The sequence below is a fragment of the Oryctolagus cuniculus genome, chromosome 5 (assembly GCF_051225735.1).
Source record: "Oryctolagus cuniculus isolate XC-2025 breed Fujian yellow rabbit chromosome 5, ASM5122573v1, whole genome shotgun sequence".
NCBI lineage: Eukaryota > Metazoa > Chordata > Mammalia > Lagomorpha > Leporidae > Oryctolagus > Oryctolagus cuniculus.
The window spans coordinates 18,342,897-18,365,340 of NC_142871.1; the positions used below are offsets into that span (position 1 = coordinate 18,342,897).

The 22,444-nt window shown below is 40.2% G+C and overlaps 1 protein-coding gene across 7 annotated transcripts in view; it reads left to right on the forward strand.

Moving 5' to 3' along the window:
• The window catches only part of LATS1 (large tumor suppressor kinase 1), a 65,981-nt gene extending 43,760 nt beyond the window's left edge, over positions 1-22,221 (forward strand). For 5 of the 7 annotated variants that reach the window (XM_002722434.6, XM_070073425.2, XM_070073424.2 and 2 more), the window contains 4 exons: positions 1,183-1,765; positions 6,447-6,629; positions 6,830-6,936; positions 18,424-22,221. In XM_002722434.6, coding sequence (XP_002722480.1) covers positions 1,183-1,765; positions 6,447-6,629; positions 6,830-6,936; positions 18,424-18,933 — 1,383 coding nt within the window. In that variant the 3' untranslated portion in view covers positions 18,934-22,221. Of the gene's footprint in view, positions 1-123; positions 191-1,182; positions 1,766-6,446; positions 6,630-6,829; positions 6,937-18,423 lie in introns of those variants that run through there. The other 2 variants (XR_016234476.1, XM_089333627.1) reach the window with 1 other exon arrangement.
• Positions 22,222-22,444: the final 223 nt, after the last annotated feature.

Below are 22,444 nucleotides of genomic sequence, written 5' to 3' on the forward strand. Positions count from 1 at the left end.
AAAAATGTCCTGATAATCTCTAAGGTTTTTCCATATTTTAGCTCTTAGGATTTCTTACTAAAGTCTGTCTGTATGTATTTTCTTAGTTTATTTTTCCTTTTTCCTCTTCACTTTCACTAATAGCTGATTTAAACTTTTATGGTGTTGGAAGCTTTGCTGACCTCTGTAGCCTCCATTACTGTATAGACAAGTAAGATTTTAAGAGAAACAGTTCTATACTAAGTCTGGCATGCCATCCTTAAAAGATTTTGCATGCAAGTACGCATCCTAACAAAAGCATGGGGTACTGTCTTTTAGTTAGTTTTGCATTTCTAGAATTAGACTACTCTTCCAACTGAATTCCTTTTCTATTTAAACTCTGTAATTAGCTCTTTATTAAGCTGCCAAAAAAGACTGCCTCACTTCTAAATCTAGGTATTCTATATCTTATTTTGAAGTTGACTTTTGTTTTTATCTGGTTTTTGATATCTTCATAAGTTACCCTATTTTTTGAAATATCCAAAAATATTTAAAAGATACCCTGTTACCATACAGGTTGTCCCCTTCAAATGAAGTGATGGACAATGACTCTCATTCTAATTCCAGTGCTCTGAGGAAGAAAAAAGACTGAATGAGTATTGTGTATTTATGGAAAATGGGAAGAGGCTGATAGAATAGAGAAGGCATTCTTTTGTTGTTCTTGATACACCAGGTTTTTAAGAACAAATGTTTGGAGTATGAGAATTTCTTTTTTATGAGGGGAAGAAAGATTTGAGGGTCAGATATTCTTCAAAGAGAAATATTTAGTGAAGGCAAGCTAGTCCTAGAATTTGGGATGACTGCATGGAGAGAGAGATGTGAATGCACGTTAACAGACGTTTGTTTGTTGCACACTGTGAACATTTTCTGAGTGTATTAGAGAAGAGTAGAAAGCTAACTATTGGTATCCTCTTCTCCTGAATTGCCACAGCTGAATTCACATATATATTCTCTTACCTTAGACATCTTGTTAACTGTTTCTTAAGCTGCACTTTTGATCATTAATTTTCTCAGAAATATATTACAGATTTCTAACATGCTTTATTAAAAATTATAATGCATTTAACCTTTAAAATATATGCCTGAGTTTTTTTCCAAGTTGTTTCTTAAGATTTAATGTTAAAAAAGAAAATTCCTCATATAACATCCAGTTTATTTGCCTAGGTTGGATTGTCTCAAGATGCCCAGGACCAAATGAGAAAGATGCTTTGCCAAAAAGAATCTAATTACATCCGTCTTAAAAGGGCTAAAATGGACAAGTCTATGTTTGTGAAGATTAAGACACTAGGAATAGGAGCGTTTGGTGAAGTCTGTCTAGCAAGAAAAGTAGATACTAAGGCTTTGTATGCAACAAAAACTCTTCGAAAGAAAGATGTTCTGCTTCGAAACCAAGTTGCTCATGTTAAAGCTGAGAGAGATATTCTGGCTGAAGCTGACAATGAGTGGGTCGTTCGTTTATATTATTCATTCCAAGATAAGGACAATTTATATTTTGTAATGGACTACATTCCTGGGGGTGACATGATGAGCCTATTAATTAGAATGGGCATCTTTCCAGAAAATCTGGCGCGATTCTATATAGCAGAACTTACCTGTGCAGTTGAAAGTGTTCATAAAATGGGCTTTATTCATAGAGATATTAAACCTGATAACATTTTGATTGATCGTGATGGTCACATTAAATTGACTGACTTTGGCCTCTGCACTGGCTTCAGATGGACACATGATTCTAAGTACTATCAGAGCGGTGAGTAAACTCAGAAAATTTAATTTTTTCGTAATACTGGGGTGGATTTACTGGAATGAATGTTTGGCATAGGGTTAAGACACAGCTGGGACACGTGCATCCCTTATCTGAGTGCCTGGGTTCAAATCCCAGCTGTGTTCCCAATTCCAGCTTCATGCTGATACACACCCTGGGAGGCAGCAGGTGATGGCTCAGGTTGTTGCTGGGTCACTGGTACCCTCATGGGAGGGCTTGCCTGGCCCAGCCCTGCCGTCAAAGGCATTCGGGGGAATGAACCAGCAGATAGGAGCTCTATCTGTATCTGTCTCGCAAATAAAAATAAATTATAAAAATTTTAAAATAATGTGATTTGCTTATGCATTGAATATGTAAGATAGTACTTTTTAACTGGATGGGAACCGGAAGACTTGGATCTGGTCTTGACTCTGATAGGTAAACTTGGGTGAATTCTTAGGCACTTGTTATATTATATATATTATATATGTATTATATAATGAAAGTATGTTAGATTTGATGATTTTTTTTTTTTTGACAGGCAGATTTAGACAGAGAGAAAGGTCTTCCTTTCCGATGGTCACCCCTCAAATGGCCGCTACGGCCAGCACTGCGCCGATCCAAAGCCAGGAGCCAGGTGCTTCCTCCTGGTCTCCCTTGCGGGTGCAGGGCCCAAGGGTTTGGGCCATCCTCCACTGCCCTCCCAGGCCACAGCAGAGAGCTGGACTGGAAGAGGAGCAACCGGGACAGAATCCGGCACCCCAACCAAGGCTAGAACCCGGGGTGCCAGCGCTGCAGGTGGAGGATAAGCCAAGTGAGCCACGGTGCCGGCCCCGATGATTTTTTAATATACTTTTTTTAAAAGATTTATTTATTTGAAAGGCAGAATTACAGAGAGGCAGAGGCAGAGAAAGCGAGAGCGAGAAAGAGAGAGAGAGGTCTTCCATCCACTGGTTCACTCCCCAAATGGCCATAACGGCTGGAGCTGGGCCTATCCGAAGCCAGGGACCAGGAGCTTCTTCCAGCTCTCCCACGCAAGTGCAGGGTCCTAATGACTTAGGCCATCCTCTCCTGCTTTCCTAGGTCATAGCAGAGAACCAGATCAGAAGTGGAGCAGCCAGGACTTGAACTGTTGCCCATCTGGGATGCTGGCTCTGTAGGTGGTGGTTTTTACCTGCTATGCCACAGCACCGGCCCCAGATTTGATGATTTCTATGTATTACTAACACTTCTGAGTTTATAAAATTTAATTTTTAAATATGGCAAATAAGTTAAAAAAAAAAAGATTTACTTATTTATTTGAAAGGCAGAGTTACAGAGAGAGGGAGAGAGAGAGTTCTTCCATCCACTGGATCACTCCTCAAATGGCCACAGTGGCCAGGGCTGGTCCAGGCCGGAGCCAGGAGCTTCTTCCAGGTCTCCCATGTGGATAAAGGGGCCCAAGTATTTGGGCCATCCATCAGTGCTTTTCCAGGAGCATGAGCAGGAAGCTGGATTGGAAGTGGAGCAGCCAGGACTCAAATCTGCATCCATATGAGATGCTGGTGTCTCAGGCGACAGCTTTACCCACTACAACACAGCACCAGCCCCTGTTGATAACTTTTGAAGTTCTTCCATGTTAATACATGAAACTTTTTTTTCCACTGGTATTTAGAATTCTATTGTATAGTGATCAAACTTACTTAGCCCTAAGCACTTTATTTAAATGATTTTATTCAATCCTCATAATAACGTTGTGGGGCAGGTTGAAGAAGCTGAGATTTGGTTAGATGAAGTAACTTGCCCAAAGCCAGACAGAAATTAAGTGTAAAGGCAAGGCTTTAAACCCAGGTTTGTCTGATTACAGGACCCATGTCCTTTCTGCTCACAAGCCATCTCACCAAGATTCCTTCAATGGGTAATGGCAATATAAGTTGATCTAACCTTTGTTGAATACTTATTATTTAGGAAGTACTTTGAGTATATTCTGATTTACTGCTAACAATAGTCCTCTGAAGTGGGTGTTATTAAACTTCCTGTGCTTCTGTTAAATAGGTTGACACTGGCATTGAGATACCTTACTATATTTATAATTTAGTGTCTCCTCAGACTCACTTGTATTACTACATAGAGCTCTTCTTAAAGATAGAATTTCTAGGCTCACTGCAGCCCCACTGCCTTTTTTTTTTTTTTTTTTTTTTTAGAAGCTGAAGCAGGGAGCTCCCATCCTCTGGTTCACTCCCCAGTTGCCCACAACAGGTGGGTCTAGGCCAGGTTGAAGCTGGGAGCCCAGAACCTAATCTAGGTTTCCTAAATGGGTGGCAAAGGCCCAAGGGTGACAGAGAAGGGAAGAAAAAGAGATCTTCCATCTGTTGGTTCACAACAGGCAGGCTGGACCAGGCTGAAGCTAGGAGCCTGGAACTCCATTCAGGTTTCCCACTTGGGTGGCAGGGTCCCAAGCACTTAGACCATCTGCTGCTGCTTTCCCAGGCCCATTGGCAGGGAGCTTGATCAGAGGTGAACAGCCAGGATTCAGATGGCACACTGATACAGGATGCCAGTGTTGCAAGCGGCAGCTTAGTCCACTGCATCACAATACCATCCCGTCCGTGAGCTTTTTGAAATCCTCTCATGCTTGGTGATGACTTCTAAATCTCTGTGCCCAGAAATGAACACTCTCTGGAATTCCTGCTTTCTATATATAATTGCATATTGGAGATCTTCATGTGGATTTCAAATAAGCCTTTCAAAGTTAAAAAATGGGACTTTCAAAGTTAACCTTGCAAATAAAGAACCTTTAATTAGGGTCCACATTGTGGTGCAGTGGGTTAAGCCACCGCCTACAGTGCTAGCATTCCATCATGTGTCCTGGTTCGAGTCCCAGCTGTTCCACTTCAGTCCCACTCCCTGGTAATGTCCCTGGGAGGGCTCCTGGCTTTGGCTTCAGCTTGGCCCAGCCCTGGACATTGTGCCCATTTGGGGAGTGAACCAGCAGATGGAAGATCTCTCACCTCTCTCTGTGTCTCTCCTTTTCTTTCTAACTCTGCCTTTCAAATAAATAAATCTTAAAAAAAAAAAAAAACAAAAAAACAAAAAAACAAAAAAAACCACTTCATTAGTACCACCATATCTGCTTCCCCCCGTCTTCTTCATGGTGTTAGTGTTAGTAAGGTGCCCTGCCATCACCTACCTAGTTATCCAGGTTCTTTTTTGACCTGCCCTCCACATGTAATCCATTAACAAGTCCTGTTTACTCCTCTTCTAAATACGTCCTGAATCTAGTCACTTCTTTCCAGGTTCATTATTGTAATCCAAGCTTACTTACAATAGCTTTTTTTTTTTTAAACAATTTGTAGATTTATGTGAAAGGGAGTTAAGGAACATTAGCAGAGAGCTGGATTGGAAGTGGAACAGCCTGGACTTGAACCAGCGCCCATATGGGATGTTGGTGCCGCAGGTGGTGGCCTTACTCACTACTCCACATCATCAGCCCTACAATAGCTTTTTTTTTTTTTTTTTTTAAGATTTATTTATTTGAAGACAGAGTCACAGAGAAGCAGAGGCAGAGAGAGAGGGAGAGGAAGGTTGATCTTCCATCCGCTGGTTCACTCCCCAGATGGCCACAATAGCCAGAGCTGCGCCCATCCAAAGCCAGGAGTCAGGAGCTTCTTTTGGGTCTCCCACGCAGGTGCAGGGGCCCAAGCACTTGGACCATCTTCTACTGCTTTCCCAGGCCACAGCAGAGAGTTGGATTGGAAGTGGAGCAGCCGGGACTCAAACTGGCGCCTTTATAGGGTGCAGGCGGCGACTTTACTCACTATGCCACAGCGCCAGCCCCTACAATAGCCTTTTAATTGGTCACTGTTTTCACCCTTGTCCTCCCTATCATGTATTCTCCATACCACAGCCAGAGTTTTCTTTTGTTAAGCATAAATCAGATTTTCCCATCCTCTCTCTCGAAACTGTTTCCAGCATACTTGGAGTGAATGGCAAGCTGTTTCTATTGCCTGCCAAACCCACGTATGCTGACTTCACTTTCTATCCTTCTCCCCTTTATCAGCTGTACTGGTCTCCTCTGTGTTACTGTTTCCATGTGGAACATCCTGCCCTGATTTTCAAATGCTTAAGTACTAACCTGTTTTTTACATCTTAGCAAATACATCAGTTTCTCAGTCATCTCTCCTAGCTGTCCAGTCTGATACAGCTGTCCAGTCACATATGTTAATTCTGTGTCCATTCTGTGTTAATTCTCTGTGAAGGACACATCATTGTACTTCTTATATCTGTGTTTCTTTCCCACTAGAGTGTAAGCTACCTGAGAGCAGAATTTTGTCTTTCTTATTTTCATTCGTTGACTGAATTGGTTGAAAGTTTGTCCAGAGTACTCACAGGGAGCCATCAGAATAACATACTCCTAATTGTACCTATATAAAACTTAATATTGTTATCATTTAGCATTAAGTAAGTTACTGAATATTGGGCTAATTTTTGTTAGTGTGAAGCCTTTCCTATTAATATCTCAGAAGACAGACCCTTGTTTATAATAAACACATCAGTGATTAGGCACATGTTGTGACTTAGTTTTCTTAATTTGTCACAAGGGAGAATGTTGTTAACTCTAATCCGTGACTTCAAAAGATTGTACAAACTTTAGGCTACTCCTATCCTTGTTGCTTTTAATTACATGTTTATTTGACTATATTTACAGGTGACCATCCACGGCAAGATAGCATGGACTTCAGTAATGAATGGGGTGATCCCTCAAACTGTCGATGTGGAGATAGACTAAAGCCACTAGAGCGGAGAGCTGCACGCCAGCACCAGCGATGTCTAGCACATTCTTTGGTTGGGACTCCCAATTATATTGCACCTGAAGTATTGCTACGAACAGGTGAACTACTTAGTCTTTCTATAAAAATCTCATAGGCCTGTAGGCAGCTTAAAACTTATACCAGAATATGTCTTTATTATAAAGGTATAAACTTTATTATGTAAAGTAGTGATTTAATGTTAAATTTGATTATATTAATTCTGAGCAATTTTGGGGGGAGTGCTTCTGAACAGCTATGTAATTTTGTTATCTTGTTTTAGGATATACACAGTTATGTGATTGGTGGAGTGTTGGTGTTATTCTCTTTGAAATGCTAGTGGGACAACCTCCTTTCTTGGCACAAACGCCATTAGAAACACAAATGAAGGTAAGGTATAGAGTCTGTATCAAAAGAATTGCCACAAAGTCCCTATGCCACAGACCTTTATTATTAACACAGATTGAGAGTCCCTTATCTGGAATGGTTGGGACTAGAAGTGGTTTTGGATTTTGAATTTTTTCAGATTTTGGAATATTTGCATATACAGTACATAAGGAGATATCTTGGAGGTGGGATCCAACACTAAATAGGAAATTAATTTCTATTTCATATATACCTAATATACATAGCCTAAAAGTAATTTTATATACTATTTTTGGTGTTCCTGCATTTTGATTACAGTCTATCGCATTAGTTGTAAAATTTTCTACTTGTGTGATTTCAACACTCAAAAAGTTTCAGATTTGGTGCACTTCAGATTTTGGAATTTTGGATTAGGGATCTTAATCTACATTTCCTTTAGAGCATCTTAACCTGGAATTATAGAATGAAGTCATTTTACTCATAAAATTCTCTAGTGTCTTTGAAGATTTATTCCAGTTTACTTCTGGTCACTGTCTCCTGACTTTTTCTTCCATGTACATTCTAGCTGTAAACTATCAACAGATGTCTCCATCTCTACTTAAAAATTGCTTTGGCACTTAAATGAGAAGTTACTCATCATTTTGACTACACGTTGTCTCATTTAAAATCGTTTAGTGGTTCCTTTTCTGTGCATTAAAGTCAAAATAGGAATGGTCTACTTCGTTCTCTCTCATCTTCCACAACCACCTTTCCCCGCTCCCCCACCCACACTGTTCAGAAGCCTGGTTAACTCCTGATCATTCGCAGTCATTCTGTGAGAGGGTCCTGAGATAACATCCATAACCACCTCAGTCAGTGCATTTAAAACTACTTTTTATAGAATTCTTTATAGTATTTGTCTCAAAATGTATTTTCATGTTAGTATATTGTGTACATATGTATATGCTAAGGGACTTCAAAGAGTTCATGGAAAAGGGAATGAAAAGGTAAGTTTATTTTGGTGTAAGAAAACTCTGAAATCCGTATGTAGTATTTTTCACATATTCATTTTCCCTGAACTTTTTGAAGACTATATGCATGTGCATGTGTTTGAAATTGAATGCGTCCTCCCTAAGGCTGAGAAAAGACAAGAGATGTCCATTCTCAGTAGCTATATGTTCTGGAAATCTTAGCCCATTCAGCACAATAACAAAAGCAAGTAAAAGGCATACAGATTGGAAAGGAAGGAGTACAAACTTCTGTTTACGCATGACATAGTTTCCCAGGGAATCTACAAAAAAAGTCACAGAATAAATGAGTTCATCAAGATTCTACAAGGCCAGCGCCGTGGCTCACTAGGCTAATCCTCCGCCTTGCGGCGCTGGCACACCGGGTTCTAGTCCCGGTCGGGGCGCCGGATTCTGTCCCGGTTGCCCCTCTTCCAGGCCAGCTCTCTGCTGTGGCCAGGGAGTGCAGTGGAGGATGGCCCAAGTGCTTGGGCCCTGCACCCCATGGGAGACCAGGATAAGTACCTGGCTCCTGCCATCAGATCAGTGTGGTGCGCCAGCCACAGCGCGCCGGCCGCGGCGGCCATTGGAGGGTGAACCAACGGCAAAAGGAAGACCTTTCTCTCTCTCTCTCTCTCTCTCACTGTCCACTCTGCCTGTCCAAAAAAAAAAAGATTCTACAATATAAAATAACATAAAGATTAATTATATTTCTGTATTCAACCAATAAACAACTGGATACTGAAATTTAAAAGTAATATCATTCACAACAACTCCTCCAAAATAAATTCTTAGATGTAAATCTCATAGATTTAATAGCAAGACCTGCATACTAAAAGCTGCAGATGCTGCCAAAAGAAGTCAAAGAGCTAATGACTGGAGATGCATATGTGTTCATTTATTGCAAAACTGTAGTAAAGCTATCAATTTTCCCCAAATTATAAATTATCTATTTAATTCATTTCTAATTAAATCCCAGCAGAATTGGTTTGTAAATATAGATGAGCCAATTCTAAAATTCACATGGATGGATAAAGGACCTAGAATAGCAAAAATGAATTTTTTTAAAGATATATTTATTTCATTTGAAAAAGTTACAGAGAAGAGACAGAAAGATCTTCTGTCCACTCCCCAAGTGGCTACAATGGCCAGAACTGGATCAGGCTGAAGCCAGTAGACAGGAGCTTCATCCAGGCCTCCCACGTGGCTAATAGGGTCCCAAATACTTGGGCTATCCTCTGCTGCTTTTCCCAGGCCATTAACAGGGAGCTGGATCAGAAGTGGAGCATCCAGGACATGAACTGGCGCCTATATGGGATGCTGTCAACACCAGCCTCCAAAAAGAAATTCTTTTTTCTTTTATTGTATTTTATTTATTTGACAGAGTTAGACAGTGAGAGAGACAGAGAAAGGTCTTCCTTCGTTTGGTTCACCCCCAAAATGGCCGCCACAGCCGGCGCTGCGCCGATCCAAAGCCAGGAGCCAGGTGCTTCTTCCTAGTTTCCCATGCGGGTGCAGGGGCCCAAGCACTTGGGCCATCCTCCACTGCCCTCCCGGACCACAGCAGAGAGCTGGACTGGAAGAGGAGCAACCGGGACTAGAACCCGGCGCCCATGTGGGATGCTGGTGCCAGAGGCGGAGGATTAACCAAGTGAGCCATGGCGCCAGCCCCCAAAAATAAATTCTTAAAGGACAAAATTGGAAGAGTCAACCACCTGATTTTTCTTTAAGATTTTATTTATTCATTTGAGAAGTAGAGTTAGAGAGGTAGAGACAGAGAAAAAGGTCTTCCATTCACTGGTTCACTCCCCATATAGCTGCAATGGCTGGCGAAGAGCCAATATGAAGCCAGGAGCCAACAGCTTCTTCCAGGTCTCCCATGCAGGTGTAGGGGCCCAAGCACTTGGGCCATCTTCTACTGCTTTCCCAGGCCAGAGCAGAGAGCTGGATTGGAAGCGAACAGTCAAGACATGAACCAGCACCCATATGGATGCTGGCGCTGCAGGTGGAGGCTTAGCCTACCAAGCCACGTTTTTGGCCCCTCAACTACCTGATTTTAAAGCTTACTATGAAATGCTATTATCCAGGCCGGCGCTACGGCTCACTAAGCTAATCCTCTGCCTGCGGCGCCAGCACTCCGAGTTCTAGTCCCTGTTGGGGTGCCAGGTTCTGTCCCGGTTGCTCCTCTTCCAGTCCAGCTCTCTGCTGTGGCCCGGGAAGGCAGTGGAGGATGGTCTAAGTCCTTGGGCCCTGTACCTGCATGGGAGGAAGCACCTGGCTCCTGGCTTCGGATCGGCGCAGCACGCCGGCCGTAGCAGCCATTTGGGGGGTGAACCAACAGAAGGAAGACCTGTCTCTCTGTCTCAGTGTCTAACTATGCTGTCAAAAAAGAAAAGAAAGAAAGAAATGCTATTATCCAGATAGTGTGTTACTGACAAAAGTTTACACACAGAGATCAGTAAAGTCGAATAGGGAGTTCTCACATAGGCTAACACCAGTATATCCACTTGATCTTTGGCAGAAGTGCAAATGGAGAAAAGATAGTATTTTTTTTTCTTAAAGATTTATTTATTTATTTGAAGGTCAGAGTTACACAGAGAGAGGAGAGGCAGAGAGAGAGAGAGAAGGAGGTCTTCCACCTAATGGTTCACTCCCCAGTTGGCTGTAACGTCCGGAGCTGAGCTGATCTGAAGCCAGGAGCCAGGAGCCTCTTCCAGGTCTCCCACGTGGGTACAGGGGCTCAAAGACTTGGGCCATCTTCTTCTTTCGCAGTCCACAGCAGAGAGCTGGATCGGAAGTGGAGCAGCCAAGTCTTGAATCAGTACCCATATCGGATGCCGGCACTGCAGGCCAGGGTGTTAACCTGCTGTGCCACAGCACCAGTTCCAGAAATGATAGTTTTCAACAAATGATGTGGAGTAATTGATCAGCTGTAAAAAAAAAAAAAAAAAAAAGGAACTTCAACTGTCCTAACACCTCAGATGGATCATACATGTAGTGATAACACTTAAAACTGTAATTCACTTAGAAGAAAACATAGAAAATCCTGGGGGCCAGCGCTGTGGCACAGCGGGTTAACACCCTGGCCTGAAGCGCCGGCTTCCCATATGGGTGCCGGTTCTAGTACCGGCTGCTCCACTTCCAATCCAGCTCTCTGTTGTGGCCCGGGAGGGCAGTGGAAGATGGCCCAAGTTCTTGGACCCCTGCACCCACTTGGGAAGCCTGGAGGAGGCTGCTGGCTCCTGGCTTCGGATCGGCACAGCTCCAGCTGTTGGCAGCCATCTCAGGAGTGAACCAGCGAATGGAAGACCTCTCTATCTCTACCTCTCTCTGTAGCTCTGTCTTTCCAATAAATAAAATAAATCTTTAAAAAAAAAAAGAAAACATAGAAAAATCCTTGTGACTTACAGTTAGGAAAGTAATTCTTAGAAATTATGTTAGGGGGCTGGCACTGTGATATAGTTGGTTAAACTGCTTCCTGCAGCACCAGCATCCCATATGGACACCGATTTTAGTCCTGGCTGTTCCAATCCAGTTCCCTGCTAACATGCCTGGGAAAGCAGTGAAAGATGGCTCAAGTACCCAGGTGGGAGTTGTAGATAAAGCTCCTGGTTCCTGGCTCCTGGCTCCTTGCTCTTGTTGCCATTTGGTGGGTGAACCAGCAGATGCAAGGTCTCTCTCTCTCAATCTTTGTCTCTCACTCTCCCCTCTCTCTGTGTTTCTGATTTTCAAATAAAAAATAAAATCTTAAAAATTCTAAAAATTGCTTATTTGAAAGGCAAAAAGACAGAGGTTGAGAGAGAAATTCAGAGATTAAGGGGTTGGCATGGTGGTACAGTGGGTTAAGCAGCTGTTTGCATTGCTGTCATCCCAGTCCACTGACTGTTTTTTCATTCTTCTCCGGTAGAATGAAAATTCTTAATTTTGATGATGTCCAATATATAATTTTTCTTTTGTGGATCATGATTTTGACATAATTTTTTAAAGATTTATTTATTGGGGCTGGTGCTGAGGCGTAGTAAGTTAGGCATCTGCCTACGGTGCCGGTATCCCACATGGGCACCAGTTCAAGTCCCGGCTGCTCCAGTTCTGATCCACCTCCCTACTGATGGCCTGAGAAGGCAGTGGAGGATGGCCCATGTGCTTGGGCCCCTGCACCTGCATGGGAGATGTGGAGGAAGCTCCTGGCTCCTGGCTTTGGATTGGCCCAATTCCAGCTGTTTAGACCATTTGGGGGTTAAACCAGGGGATGGAAGACCTCTGTCTCTGTCTCTCTCTCTCTCTCTCTCTAATTCTGCCTCTCAAGTAAATAAATGAATCTTTTTTTTTAAACATTCTTAACCTTCTACACCATAGTGCCAGCCCCAGCCTTTTTTTTTTTTTTTTTTTTTTTTCCGGCCTAGTTGTTAAGACACTAGTTAGATGCCTGCATCTTAGGACAGGCATAGTGGCACAGCAGTCAAGCCGTCGTTTGGAATACCCACATCCCATATAGGGTTTGCCTGGGTTTGAGTCCCACCTCTGCTTCTAATCCAGCATCCTGCTAATGCGTGCCCTAGGAGGCAGTGGAAATGGTTCAAGCGGTTGGGTTCTTACCACCCAGTTGGGAAACCTGGATTAAGTTTCCAGCTGCTGGCTTCAGCCTGGCCTAGATCCAACCATTACAGGCATTTGGAGAGTGAACCAACAGATGGGAACATGCTTGCTTGCTCATTCATTCCCTCCCTTTGTCTCTTTGCTCTCAAATAAATAAATAACTTCGTGAAGTATTTTAGAACAGGTTTTAACACAGATTCTCTTTAATTTTCCTTCATCTGAGAATATCCTTTTTTGCTGTAGTCTGTTATCACTTAGTTATGTATGTCTTCGTCCATTTTCTGTTGATCCAACAGGATTCTCTAAACTGGATGATGTATAAAGAAAAGTTTATTTTGACTCAGTGTTCTAGCGCCTGGGAAGGCCAAGCTCGGGTAGCTGCCTCTGGCAAGGGCTCCTGTTGCTTCATAGTAGTAACACAGTAGGAGTCAGAGAGGGAAGTGGGTGGTGCAGAAAAGACAAAACACCACAGCCTCACTTTTTAACAGCCTGCAATTGCAGGAACTAATCCAGTCCTGGAGAGGGCGCACTTACTCACTCTCATGAGATTCTTTGTGAAGGCAGGCCAATCCCTCATGAGCCTTTTAAAGACTTGTAACCTCTCAACATTCACTATTACAGCAGAGTCCAAACCTCAACTTGAGTTTTCGTGGAGACAAACCGTAGTCAAACTATAGCAGTATACACTTGGGGGTTTCTGTTCTTGCATCACTTTAAAATGCCCACTTCTTCTGTCCCCCATTGTTTGATGAGACATCTGTAGTTGTTCAAATCCCTTATTGATGTTTCATTTTTCTGTGACAGCTTTCAATACTTTTTCTTTAACTTTTAGTATTCTAATTATGATGTGCCTGGGCATGTATTTCTTAGGCTTTTTCCTATTTGGTATTCACTGAGCATCTTAAAATTGTAGGTTTGTATCATAACATTTGGAGAATGTTCAGCTATCATCTCTTAGAATATTTTTTCACCACACTGTTTTCTCCTGGGATTCCAGTGACAGGAAGGTTAGACCTTCTGGTATAATTACATGGATTCCTGAGATTCTGCTCATACATCTCATCCTTGTTCTCTCTGCTGTTCAGATTGCATAATTTCTACCAATCCATCTTCAATGTCACCGACTATTCTGACATCTGCATCTCCATTCTGCTATTGAACCCATCCATTGAATTTTTTGTTTTCTTTTTTAGTCGAAAATTCCATTTAGTATTTCTAATACATCACACACACACACACACACACATATTTAATTTGCGGGGCAGAGAGACAAAGAGCTCTCATTTATTGGTTCATTCTCCAAGTGCCTGCAGTGATTGGGACTGGGGCAGGGCAGAATCTAGAAATTCAGTGTCAGTTTCTTACGTGGGTGGCTGGAACCCAATTACTTGGGCTGTCACCTGCTGCACTGTAGGGTCTACATTGGTAGGAAGGTACAATTGGTGCAGGAGCCAGGAATCAAACCCAAGCACTCTGATATGGAATACAGATGTCTTAACTGCTAGGCCAAACACACACCCTTGGTATTTCTTTGTATCTTCTGTGTCTTTACTAAGACTTTCCATCTGTTAATTTCATTTCAAGAGTGTTTCCCTTATTTAGAGCATTTTTATAATGGCTGATTAAGTGTCTTTGTCAAATAATTCTAACATATGTCATCTCAATGCTAATACCTGTTGATTGGTTTTTCCTATGCGAGTTGAAATTTTCCTGGTTCTTTGCATACCAAATAATTTTGGGTAGTATCCTGGATACTTTGGGAGAATATTGACCTTGTTTTGGCAGGCATTGAACCTGGTTGGATTCAGGCCACAAGATTCATTAGACATAGGCAGCTCATGTCAAGAGCCTCTGGTGATCACTAGTGTCATACCTAAGAGTGTTAATTGTTAAGTTAACAACAGGAATCACTGGGTACTAACTTCCCGTGGAGGAGCTCTATCATCAAAGATCGGGATTATGAGAGTTAATAGTAAAACTTGTTTGCAAAGATTTACTTTGTTTTAATGTATTAAGTGGAGGATATTTTTTATGTCTCATAAGCTAGTTACGTCTAAGCGCATGCAAAAGACATACCATCCTTGGGTTCTTCAAAATTAATTAAGTTTATAAAAACTATATATATAAATTAAACATCAGAGAGGTTTACTTTTATTTAATTAAAAAGTACTTTTTTAACTTTTTGTAAAAATAATCCTTTTGATGTTCTATCACACAGTAGGGTAATAAGAGTTAAGAATAACATTGTATTTTTCTAAATAGCTAGAAGAAAGACTTGAATGTTCACACTACAAAGAAATCTTGAGTATATGAAGTGACAGAAGCTAATTATCCTAATTTGATCATTAAAACATATGCATGTATCAAAATACTGCATTGTACCCAATAAATATGAACAATTATTGTTTATCAGTAAATACACATAGTCAAAAAAAGATTCATTAGGATTGCAGTAACTTTCATTTCTTCTTTTTTTTAAGATTTATTTATGTATTTATTTGAAAGTCAGAGTTACACAGAGAGAGAAGGAGAGGCAGAGAGGGAGAGAGAGGTCTTCCATCCGCTGGTTCACTCCCCCAATTGGCTTCAACGGTCGGTGTCACGCCAATCCGAAGCCAGGAGCCAGGAGCTTCTTCCAGATCTCCCACATGGGTGCAAGGGCCCAAGGACTTGGGCCATCTTCCACTGCTTTCCCAGGCCACACCAGAGAGCTGGATTAGAAGTGGAACAGCTGGGATTCGAACCAGCACCCATATGGGATGCCAGCACTACAAGTGACGGCTTTACCTGCTATGGCATAGCACTGGCCCCTCATTTCTTTTCTTTAAAAAAAAAAAAAAATTTATTTCAAAGAGTTACAGAGATAGGTAGAGACAAAGAGAGAGGTCTTTCATCAGCTGGTTCACTCCCCAATTGGCCACAATGGCTGGAGCTGAGCAGATCTGAAGCCAAGAGCCAGGAACTCCTTCTGGTTCTCCCACGTGGGTGCAGGGGCCCAAGTACTTGGGCCATCCTCCCCTGCTTTCCCAGGCACATTAGCAGAGAGCTGGATCAGAAGTGGAGCAGCCAGGACTCAAACTGTGCCCAAATGGAATGCCAGCACTGCAGGCCAGGGCTTTAATCCGCTATGCCACAGCTGTTTCAACTGTTTCATTTCTATAGCCTTTGCATTGCTTAGTAGTTCTCTCTGTGGGTTGTGATCCTGTGCTTACAAGTTCAGTTCTCAAATTCTTTGAGATTCTGTAGGATCAAATCCATACAGGTACACTTTGGAGGGTAAGTCCAGCAGTTCATAAAAAACTTGATGGGGTATATTTCTCAATCTCCTCCTTCTGTGTGATGTCCCAGATACTTTCTGGTTTCCTGGGACTCCCATTTTCAGACAAGCAGCATGGCTTTTTGGGCTCATCTGCTGTATTTAATTTGCGGTTGGATTAGAAAGCTCCCGTCTGAGAGTTTGAAGCATCTACAGACTTGTATTGCTCATCAGTTGCTGCCAGGAAACAGCTTTCCCACTCCCTTAACCTGAACTCTGGAGGAGCTTCCCCTGGAGCTTTGTGCTGTGTCCCGTCCAGGTTTGCGTCTGGAAGATACTGCAGGGGAGAAATGGTGAACTTTTCCCCAGGTTCAGTAGGACTCGGGGTTCTCATCCTCCCTGATCTGCCTGTGCTGTTTACTTTTCAGGGTCTTCAAGTAGCTACTTCATGTTTTCTGTTCCACTTTTTTAGCTGCATTCAGGGGGCAAGGTTGGATAAAGTGTACCTAGGACATCTTACTCAGAACCGGAACCTCTTTGGCTGCTTTTAGGAGGTTTTTTTTTTAAGTTTTAACTTTGATTTCTAGAATTTGACCATGATATACCTAAGTTTAGTTTTCCTTAAATTTATCTTGAGGTTCACTCAGCTTTTTGAATTGTAGGTTCATGACTTTCATCAGTTTTAGGAACTCCTGGGTCATTGTTTCTTCAAAGATTTCTTTTTCTTCCTCTCTAATTGTTAAACACGTGGTATTCATCTGACAGTACATGCCTTGTTTCCTACGCATTCTTTTTTCTTCCTCCCTGTGCTTTGGTTTATGTAAGTTCTATTGATCCATCTTTGACTTAACTAGATGTTTATCTAGTGTGCCTAGTCTCTCTTTTTTTTAACCTTAAACCAAGTCCTGAATATACTTTATAATTTAAAAAATGAAAACCCTGTCCAATTGATTGTATATTTTGATTTCTTCTGTCTGAAACAAATGATGGAACTAGACATAACTATTACTACATCATGATTTTTTTTTTTTTCTAAAAAGAACTTTTAAAATTCTGTTATTAGTTAAGGCATCTCCTTTTTCTGTCCTGGGGTAAGGCTTTCAAATGATCAGATACTAAAAAAGGTATACAAGTGGTCTTCAAAAAGCTTGTGGGAAATGTGTATAATGAAAAGACTAAAGCATGAATTTCAAAATTTTTGCACCAAAGTAAACTTATATTTTAATTGTTTTTCCATTAACTTTTTGATGCATCCCTATATTTTTGGATAGGCAGAGTTAGATAGTGAGAGAGAGAGAGACAGAGAGAAAGGTCTTCCTTCCATTGGTTCACCCCCGAAATGGCCACTACAGCTGGCGCGCTGCACTGATCCGAAGCCAGGAGCCAGGTGCTTCCTCCAGGTCTTCTATGCGGGTGCAGGGCCCAAGGACTTGGGCCATCCACCACTGCCTCGCGGGCCACAGCAGAGAGCTGGACTGGAAGAGGAGCAACCGGGACAGAATCCGATGCCCCAATCGGGACTAGAACCCGGGGTACCGGCGCCGCAGGCGGAAGATTAGCCTAGTGAGCCGCGGCACTGGCCGCATCCTTGTATTTTTCATCAGTCTACAATAGCTGATTAGTTTCTATATGAGTAAGGTAGAATGAACTCATTTATTCAGTTATTTAACAAATATTATTGACTACCATCTGACAAGTTGAGGATAATCTTCTTTAAGTTATATATAGTGTATTCTACCATTAACAAAATTTACCCAAAATTTAATATTGCATTCAGAGTCTTATAGCACTCTGTCTGCCTCCAAGAGTCCAGTGTGAAGAGACGAGGTAGTCTGGCTTACCCTGGCATTCCTTTCTTCCTTACTCTTTCCATTTTATTCAAAACCCAAACAAGGGGCCTGTGTTGTGGCATAGCAGGTAAAGCTGCCACCTGTGATGCTCACATTCCATATGGGTGCCAGTTTGTGTCCTGGTTGTTCTACTTCCAACCCAGCCTTCTACTGCTGACCTGGGAAAAGCAGCAGAAGATGGCCCAAATGATTGGACCCCTTGTGATCCATGTGGGAGATCTGGATGAAACCCCTGGCTTCAGTCTGGCCCAGGTCTGGCCATGGTGGCTATCTGGGAGTGAACCAACATATGGAAGATCTACATCTCTCTCTCTCTGTCTCTCCAGATCTCTTTGTAACTTGGGATTTTGAAATAAATCTTAGGAAAAAAAAAATTATTGAAAATGTTTTAGTTATATACCAGGCAATTTGGCAAGCACTGGGAAATACAAAAATAATTTAATACCATGGTCCCTAGCCATAGCAAATTTTATATTTTAGTCAGACATACATAGAAATAGGTGCCAGAAGGTCTTAGAAGTATTATGATAGAAATATATATATGGTACAAGGGAGGCGGAATAGAAGTAGTGGAAATAATCCTTTCTAGTACAGGTAGAAAAGCTTACCAGGGAAGATAAGAACTTACAGTGATTTTTGTAGTATAAGTATAAGCTGCATGGAGAGATAGGGAAAATTTTACCCCAGTAATAGTCATTGTTAAAGGTATAGAAGTGAAATACCATGCAATTTATTTACAAAACATAAGTAGTCCAGTAAGACTGTTGGTATACAACTTGTTTTACTGATGTACTTCCTTTCTTATTAAAAATCTTCTTTAAAGGTTATCAACTGGCAAACATCTCTTCACATCCCACCACAAGCTAAACTGAGTCCTGAAGCTTCAGATCTGATTATTAAACTTTGCCGAGGACCAGAAGATCGTTTAGGCAAGAACGGTGCTGATGAAATAAAGGCTCATCCATTTTTTAAGACAATTGATTTCTCCAGTGACCTGAGACAGCAGTCTGCTTCATACATTCCTAAAATCACACACCCAACAGATACATCAAATTTTGACCCTGTTGACCCTGATAAGTTATGGAGTGATGATAATGAGGAGGAAAATGTCAATGACACTCTGAATGGGTGGTATAAAAATGGAAAACACCCTGAACATGCCTTCTACGAATTTACCTTTCGGAGGTTTTTTGATGACAATGGCTACCCGTATAATTATCCAAAGCCTATTGAATATGAATACATTAATTCACAAGGCTCAGAGCAACAGTCAGATGAAGATGATCAACACACAGGCTCAGAAATCAAAAATCGCGATCTAGTGTATGTCTAGCACACTAGGAATTAATTGTAATGAGCATTTGCAAAAAACCTGAAATGCAGGAATTTTTGAGGTTTTAAGTAAAATTATGCAAATACAGCAGAGCTTTCTATGTATGGTGCTCTGTTTACAATATTTTATTTTCCTAAATTATGGGAAATTCTTTTAAAATTTTAATTTATTCCAGCCTTTAATCATTAATTTAGAGAAAAATTGTTATAAGGAAAGTAAATTATGAACTGAATAGTATAGTCAGTTCTTGGTACTTAAAGTACTTAAAATAAAAAATAGTGCTTTGTTTAAAAGGAAAAGCCTGGTATCTATTTGTATATATGCTAAATAATTTTAAAGATAAGAGTTTTTGAAATTTTTTTGAAAGACAGTTTTAGTTTTATCTTGCTTTAACCAAATATGAAACATACCCAATATTACAGAGCTCTTTTTTTCCCACCATAACCTTGTTTCTGGTTTAAAGTAAGCTAGAGATATTAAGCCATCATGTTGGTATGTGTTCCTAGGCTAATGATAATCTGTATAATTTACATCCTGAAAAAAAGAGACAGGGTTGAAACAATGTTAATATGTTCATCAGAAGGAAAACTAACAGTTTATCTTTTCTCCCTCTGGAGTATTTAATCTCACATGTATTTCTTCATAATTGTTGGCTTTAAAAGAAGCCAAAGCACTACTAGTTTTCTTTCCATCTGGTATTAACACTGCTTCTGGTTTTAAAAGGGAACAAAGCTGCCGTAAGTCAAAAGTTTCAAATACTAAAAGCTAAGATCTTTTGTGTTTTTACTTTGAAATTGAGAAGAAAATTCCATCATCCTAGGCAAAGAAATAATTTTCAGTTTTATACAAAACTAAAGATTCTTTATGAATATTGAGTAGAAACATTTTGTCTATAAAGGGACCAGTTTTGATAATATCGTCAATGTTATAGGTTTCCTTTTTCTGAACAGTGCTGTGTGTACAGATTGTTATTGGCAAAGGTTGATTTGGCTAACTGGCAATATTTTATCTAAGGGCAGGTTAATTGGTTAAAAATGAATTAATTAAATCTTGTTTGATTTGGTCATTAGTATTAGCAAAAGTTAAAATGGTCTTAGTAGAAAATTCACATTGTTCTAACTTATTTAAGGGTAAAACTATGTTTTTCAATATGCCTATTTATATAATGCATAGGTTCCAAGACTTGTGATTTCATACCAAAACATGTGTATCTTATCTTTTAGAAAGAGAAAGCAAGCTGTATTCTGGCAGTAGTACAGTTTGTATTTTATTTTCTTAAGCTCCACTGATAGGGAATTGTTTCCATTAAAAGTTAGTATTTGTAGGTAGGAGACATAATTTTAGTGATCTTAAACTCTTAGCTTTTCTCATATAAAAGCTAATGGAAAACATAACACCTATGTAGTAAAATTAAAGGAAAAACTGTCCTTGTTGAATTGTGGGGTGGACACAGAATATTTATTAGCTCACATTTCCCACTCTCCTATGGGTGTGACCCTCAGAGCTCAGTGTGCAAACCTGCCCTGTAATTTGGTGGGTCTTTTGAGTCACTGGTTCTTTTGAGGATTTGACGAAAGCTGTGGACACTTGTCCCAGAAAATACGTGTGTCAACACGTAAGGTGTAAATGTTGCATGCAGTTGCAGGGGAGTCTGGACCTGCTGAAACCCATCACAGGCTCTAGGTTAAGGACCTCTTCCTATAAGTAAGTATTTTGCTTTTAATTTGCCAGTCAGGACTCAAACGAGCACATCTTCTATAAATGCTGATAGTTTGTGATGGAAAAGATCTGCAGCACATGATCAGAGGACCCTAGGAATGCCTCCCTCCCTCTTTCTTGCTGGTACAGCTCTCAGATATTTCAGATGCCATTTTGAAGACATTGAAATGTTTGGCTTATGACAGGCTTGAAAAAGAAATATTTCAGGAGAATTTCTCTTCAGAATTGTAAGAAAATGCACTATAATGAGATGGCCATCTTCATTTCATGGAACATTTAATTAGTCCTATAAAATTCTATGCAAAACAACTTTTGATAGTTCAAGAATTTTTAGCTTGGTACTCAGATCTGTAAGACATCCCTCTTGCTCTTTGGGCTTTCTCAGTCAAATTTATTTAAAGTTAGTTGCTTCACTTCTGGACTTAATGGTGCAATACAGTAGAAAACCAACTTTGTTACATTTTACAATGTAGGTAAATCTAAGATGCTGTCTTCTCCCTACCGCAACCTCCCCACAAAATCGCCCCTATTCCTCAAACGTAACAGACACTACAAATTTTATGTTATTTTAAAATTTCTGCTGACAGCATAAGCTTTTTGTATTTATCTGAAGCAGGATACAAGCCTTTGTTATCTGCAGTTTTAATACTTTAGCTATCTTATTCCGTACTACATCCAGTTACTCCGCTGGTGCTTCCTGACAAAAGGATGAGAACAACATTAAAAAAAAAATCTAGATGTTCTTAATTGAAATGGAGTGAAAACACTGTTTCTACATGTTTTCTTTTTAAAATAATTTTCTCGTTAAAAATTTGCTGTCTTTCTTACACCTACTCCCTTTATGCATATCAATAGTATTTATAAAATGTGTCCTATAAAATTATGTAATTGTAGATACTTATGTATTGTCCAGTGGCATCTCAAGGCAGGACCTAATGCTGTATCTTTTCTACCTTATTTGTAGTAGAAATTATAGAATGTATTGACTAAGAAGTCACTTTGAGACTGACTTTTTAAAAAAGTTATTACCCTCTGCTGTTGCAAAGTGCAAAACTGTGAGTGGATATGTTTTTATTCTGACTTAATATGTTAGAAATTAGAGAATACAGTGGGAGGATTTTAGACATTGCTGCTGCTGTTACCCAAGGTACTTTAGAAATTTTTCTTTAATAAACAAAAACCCTTTTGCTATTTAAAGTGAAACATTTAGCCTATTCGTTTTAATCTAAAGCAAAAAATAATTTGGGTCAACATATTGGTATATTTGTAAAATGCCTTAATATATCCCTTTGTGGAAGGCACTACAGTTTACTTTTGTATTGTATTGTGTATATAAGTATTTTGTATTAAAATTGAATCAATGACAACATTACAGTTTTATAAAATAATGCTTTGTTAGAAACAGGATTAGAGCTCTGCAGTATAACTAAATTGTTTTGCATACTTCTGGATGTGACAGATATAAATAATCAGCCTGTGTTTTTAACGAACCTATTTGTATTTTCCCAATCATTTTCTCTAGTGTAACATTTGCTGGGACAATAAAAAAGCAAAATTCAAGTATTTCAATTATGTGTGGGAAGTTGACTTTTTAAGCTGTTTTATTATATGTGGTTTTTTATTCAAAAATTTATTTAAATCTTTGTCAGAAAATTTATGATTAAGAATTTGATGCTTTGGAATTAAAATATATGTAACTTATGATAGTCCTAGATAGGTTAAGGCAAACAAATTAGTGTAACCCAGTAAGTTATTTGCATGAGCAACAGGGAGAAAGAAAGCTTCCCCAAAA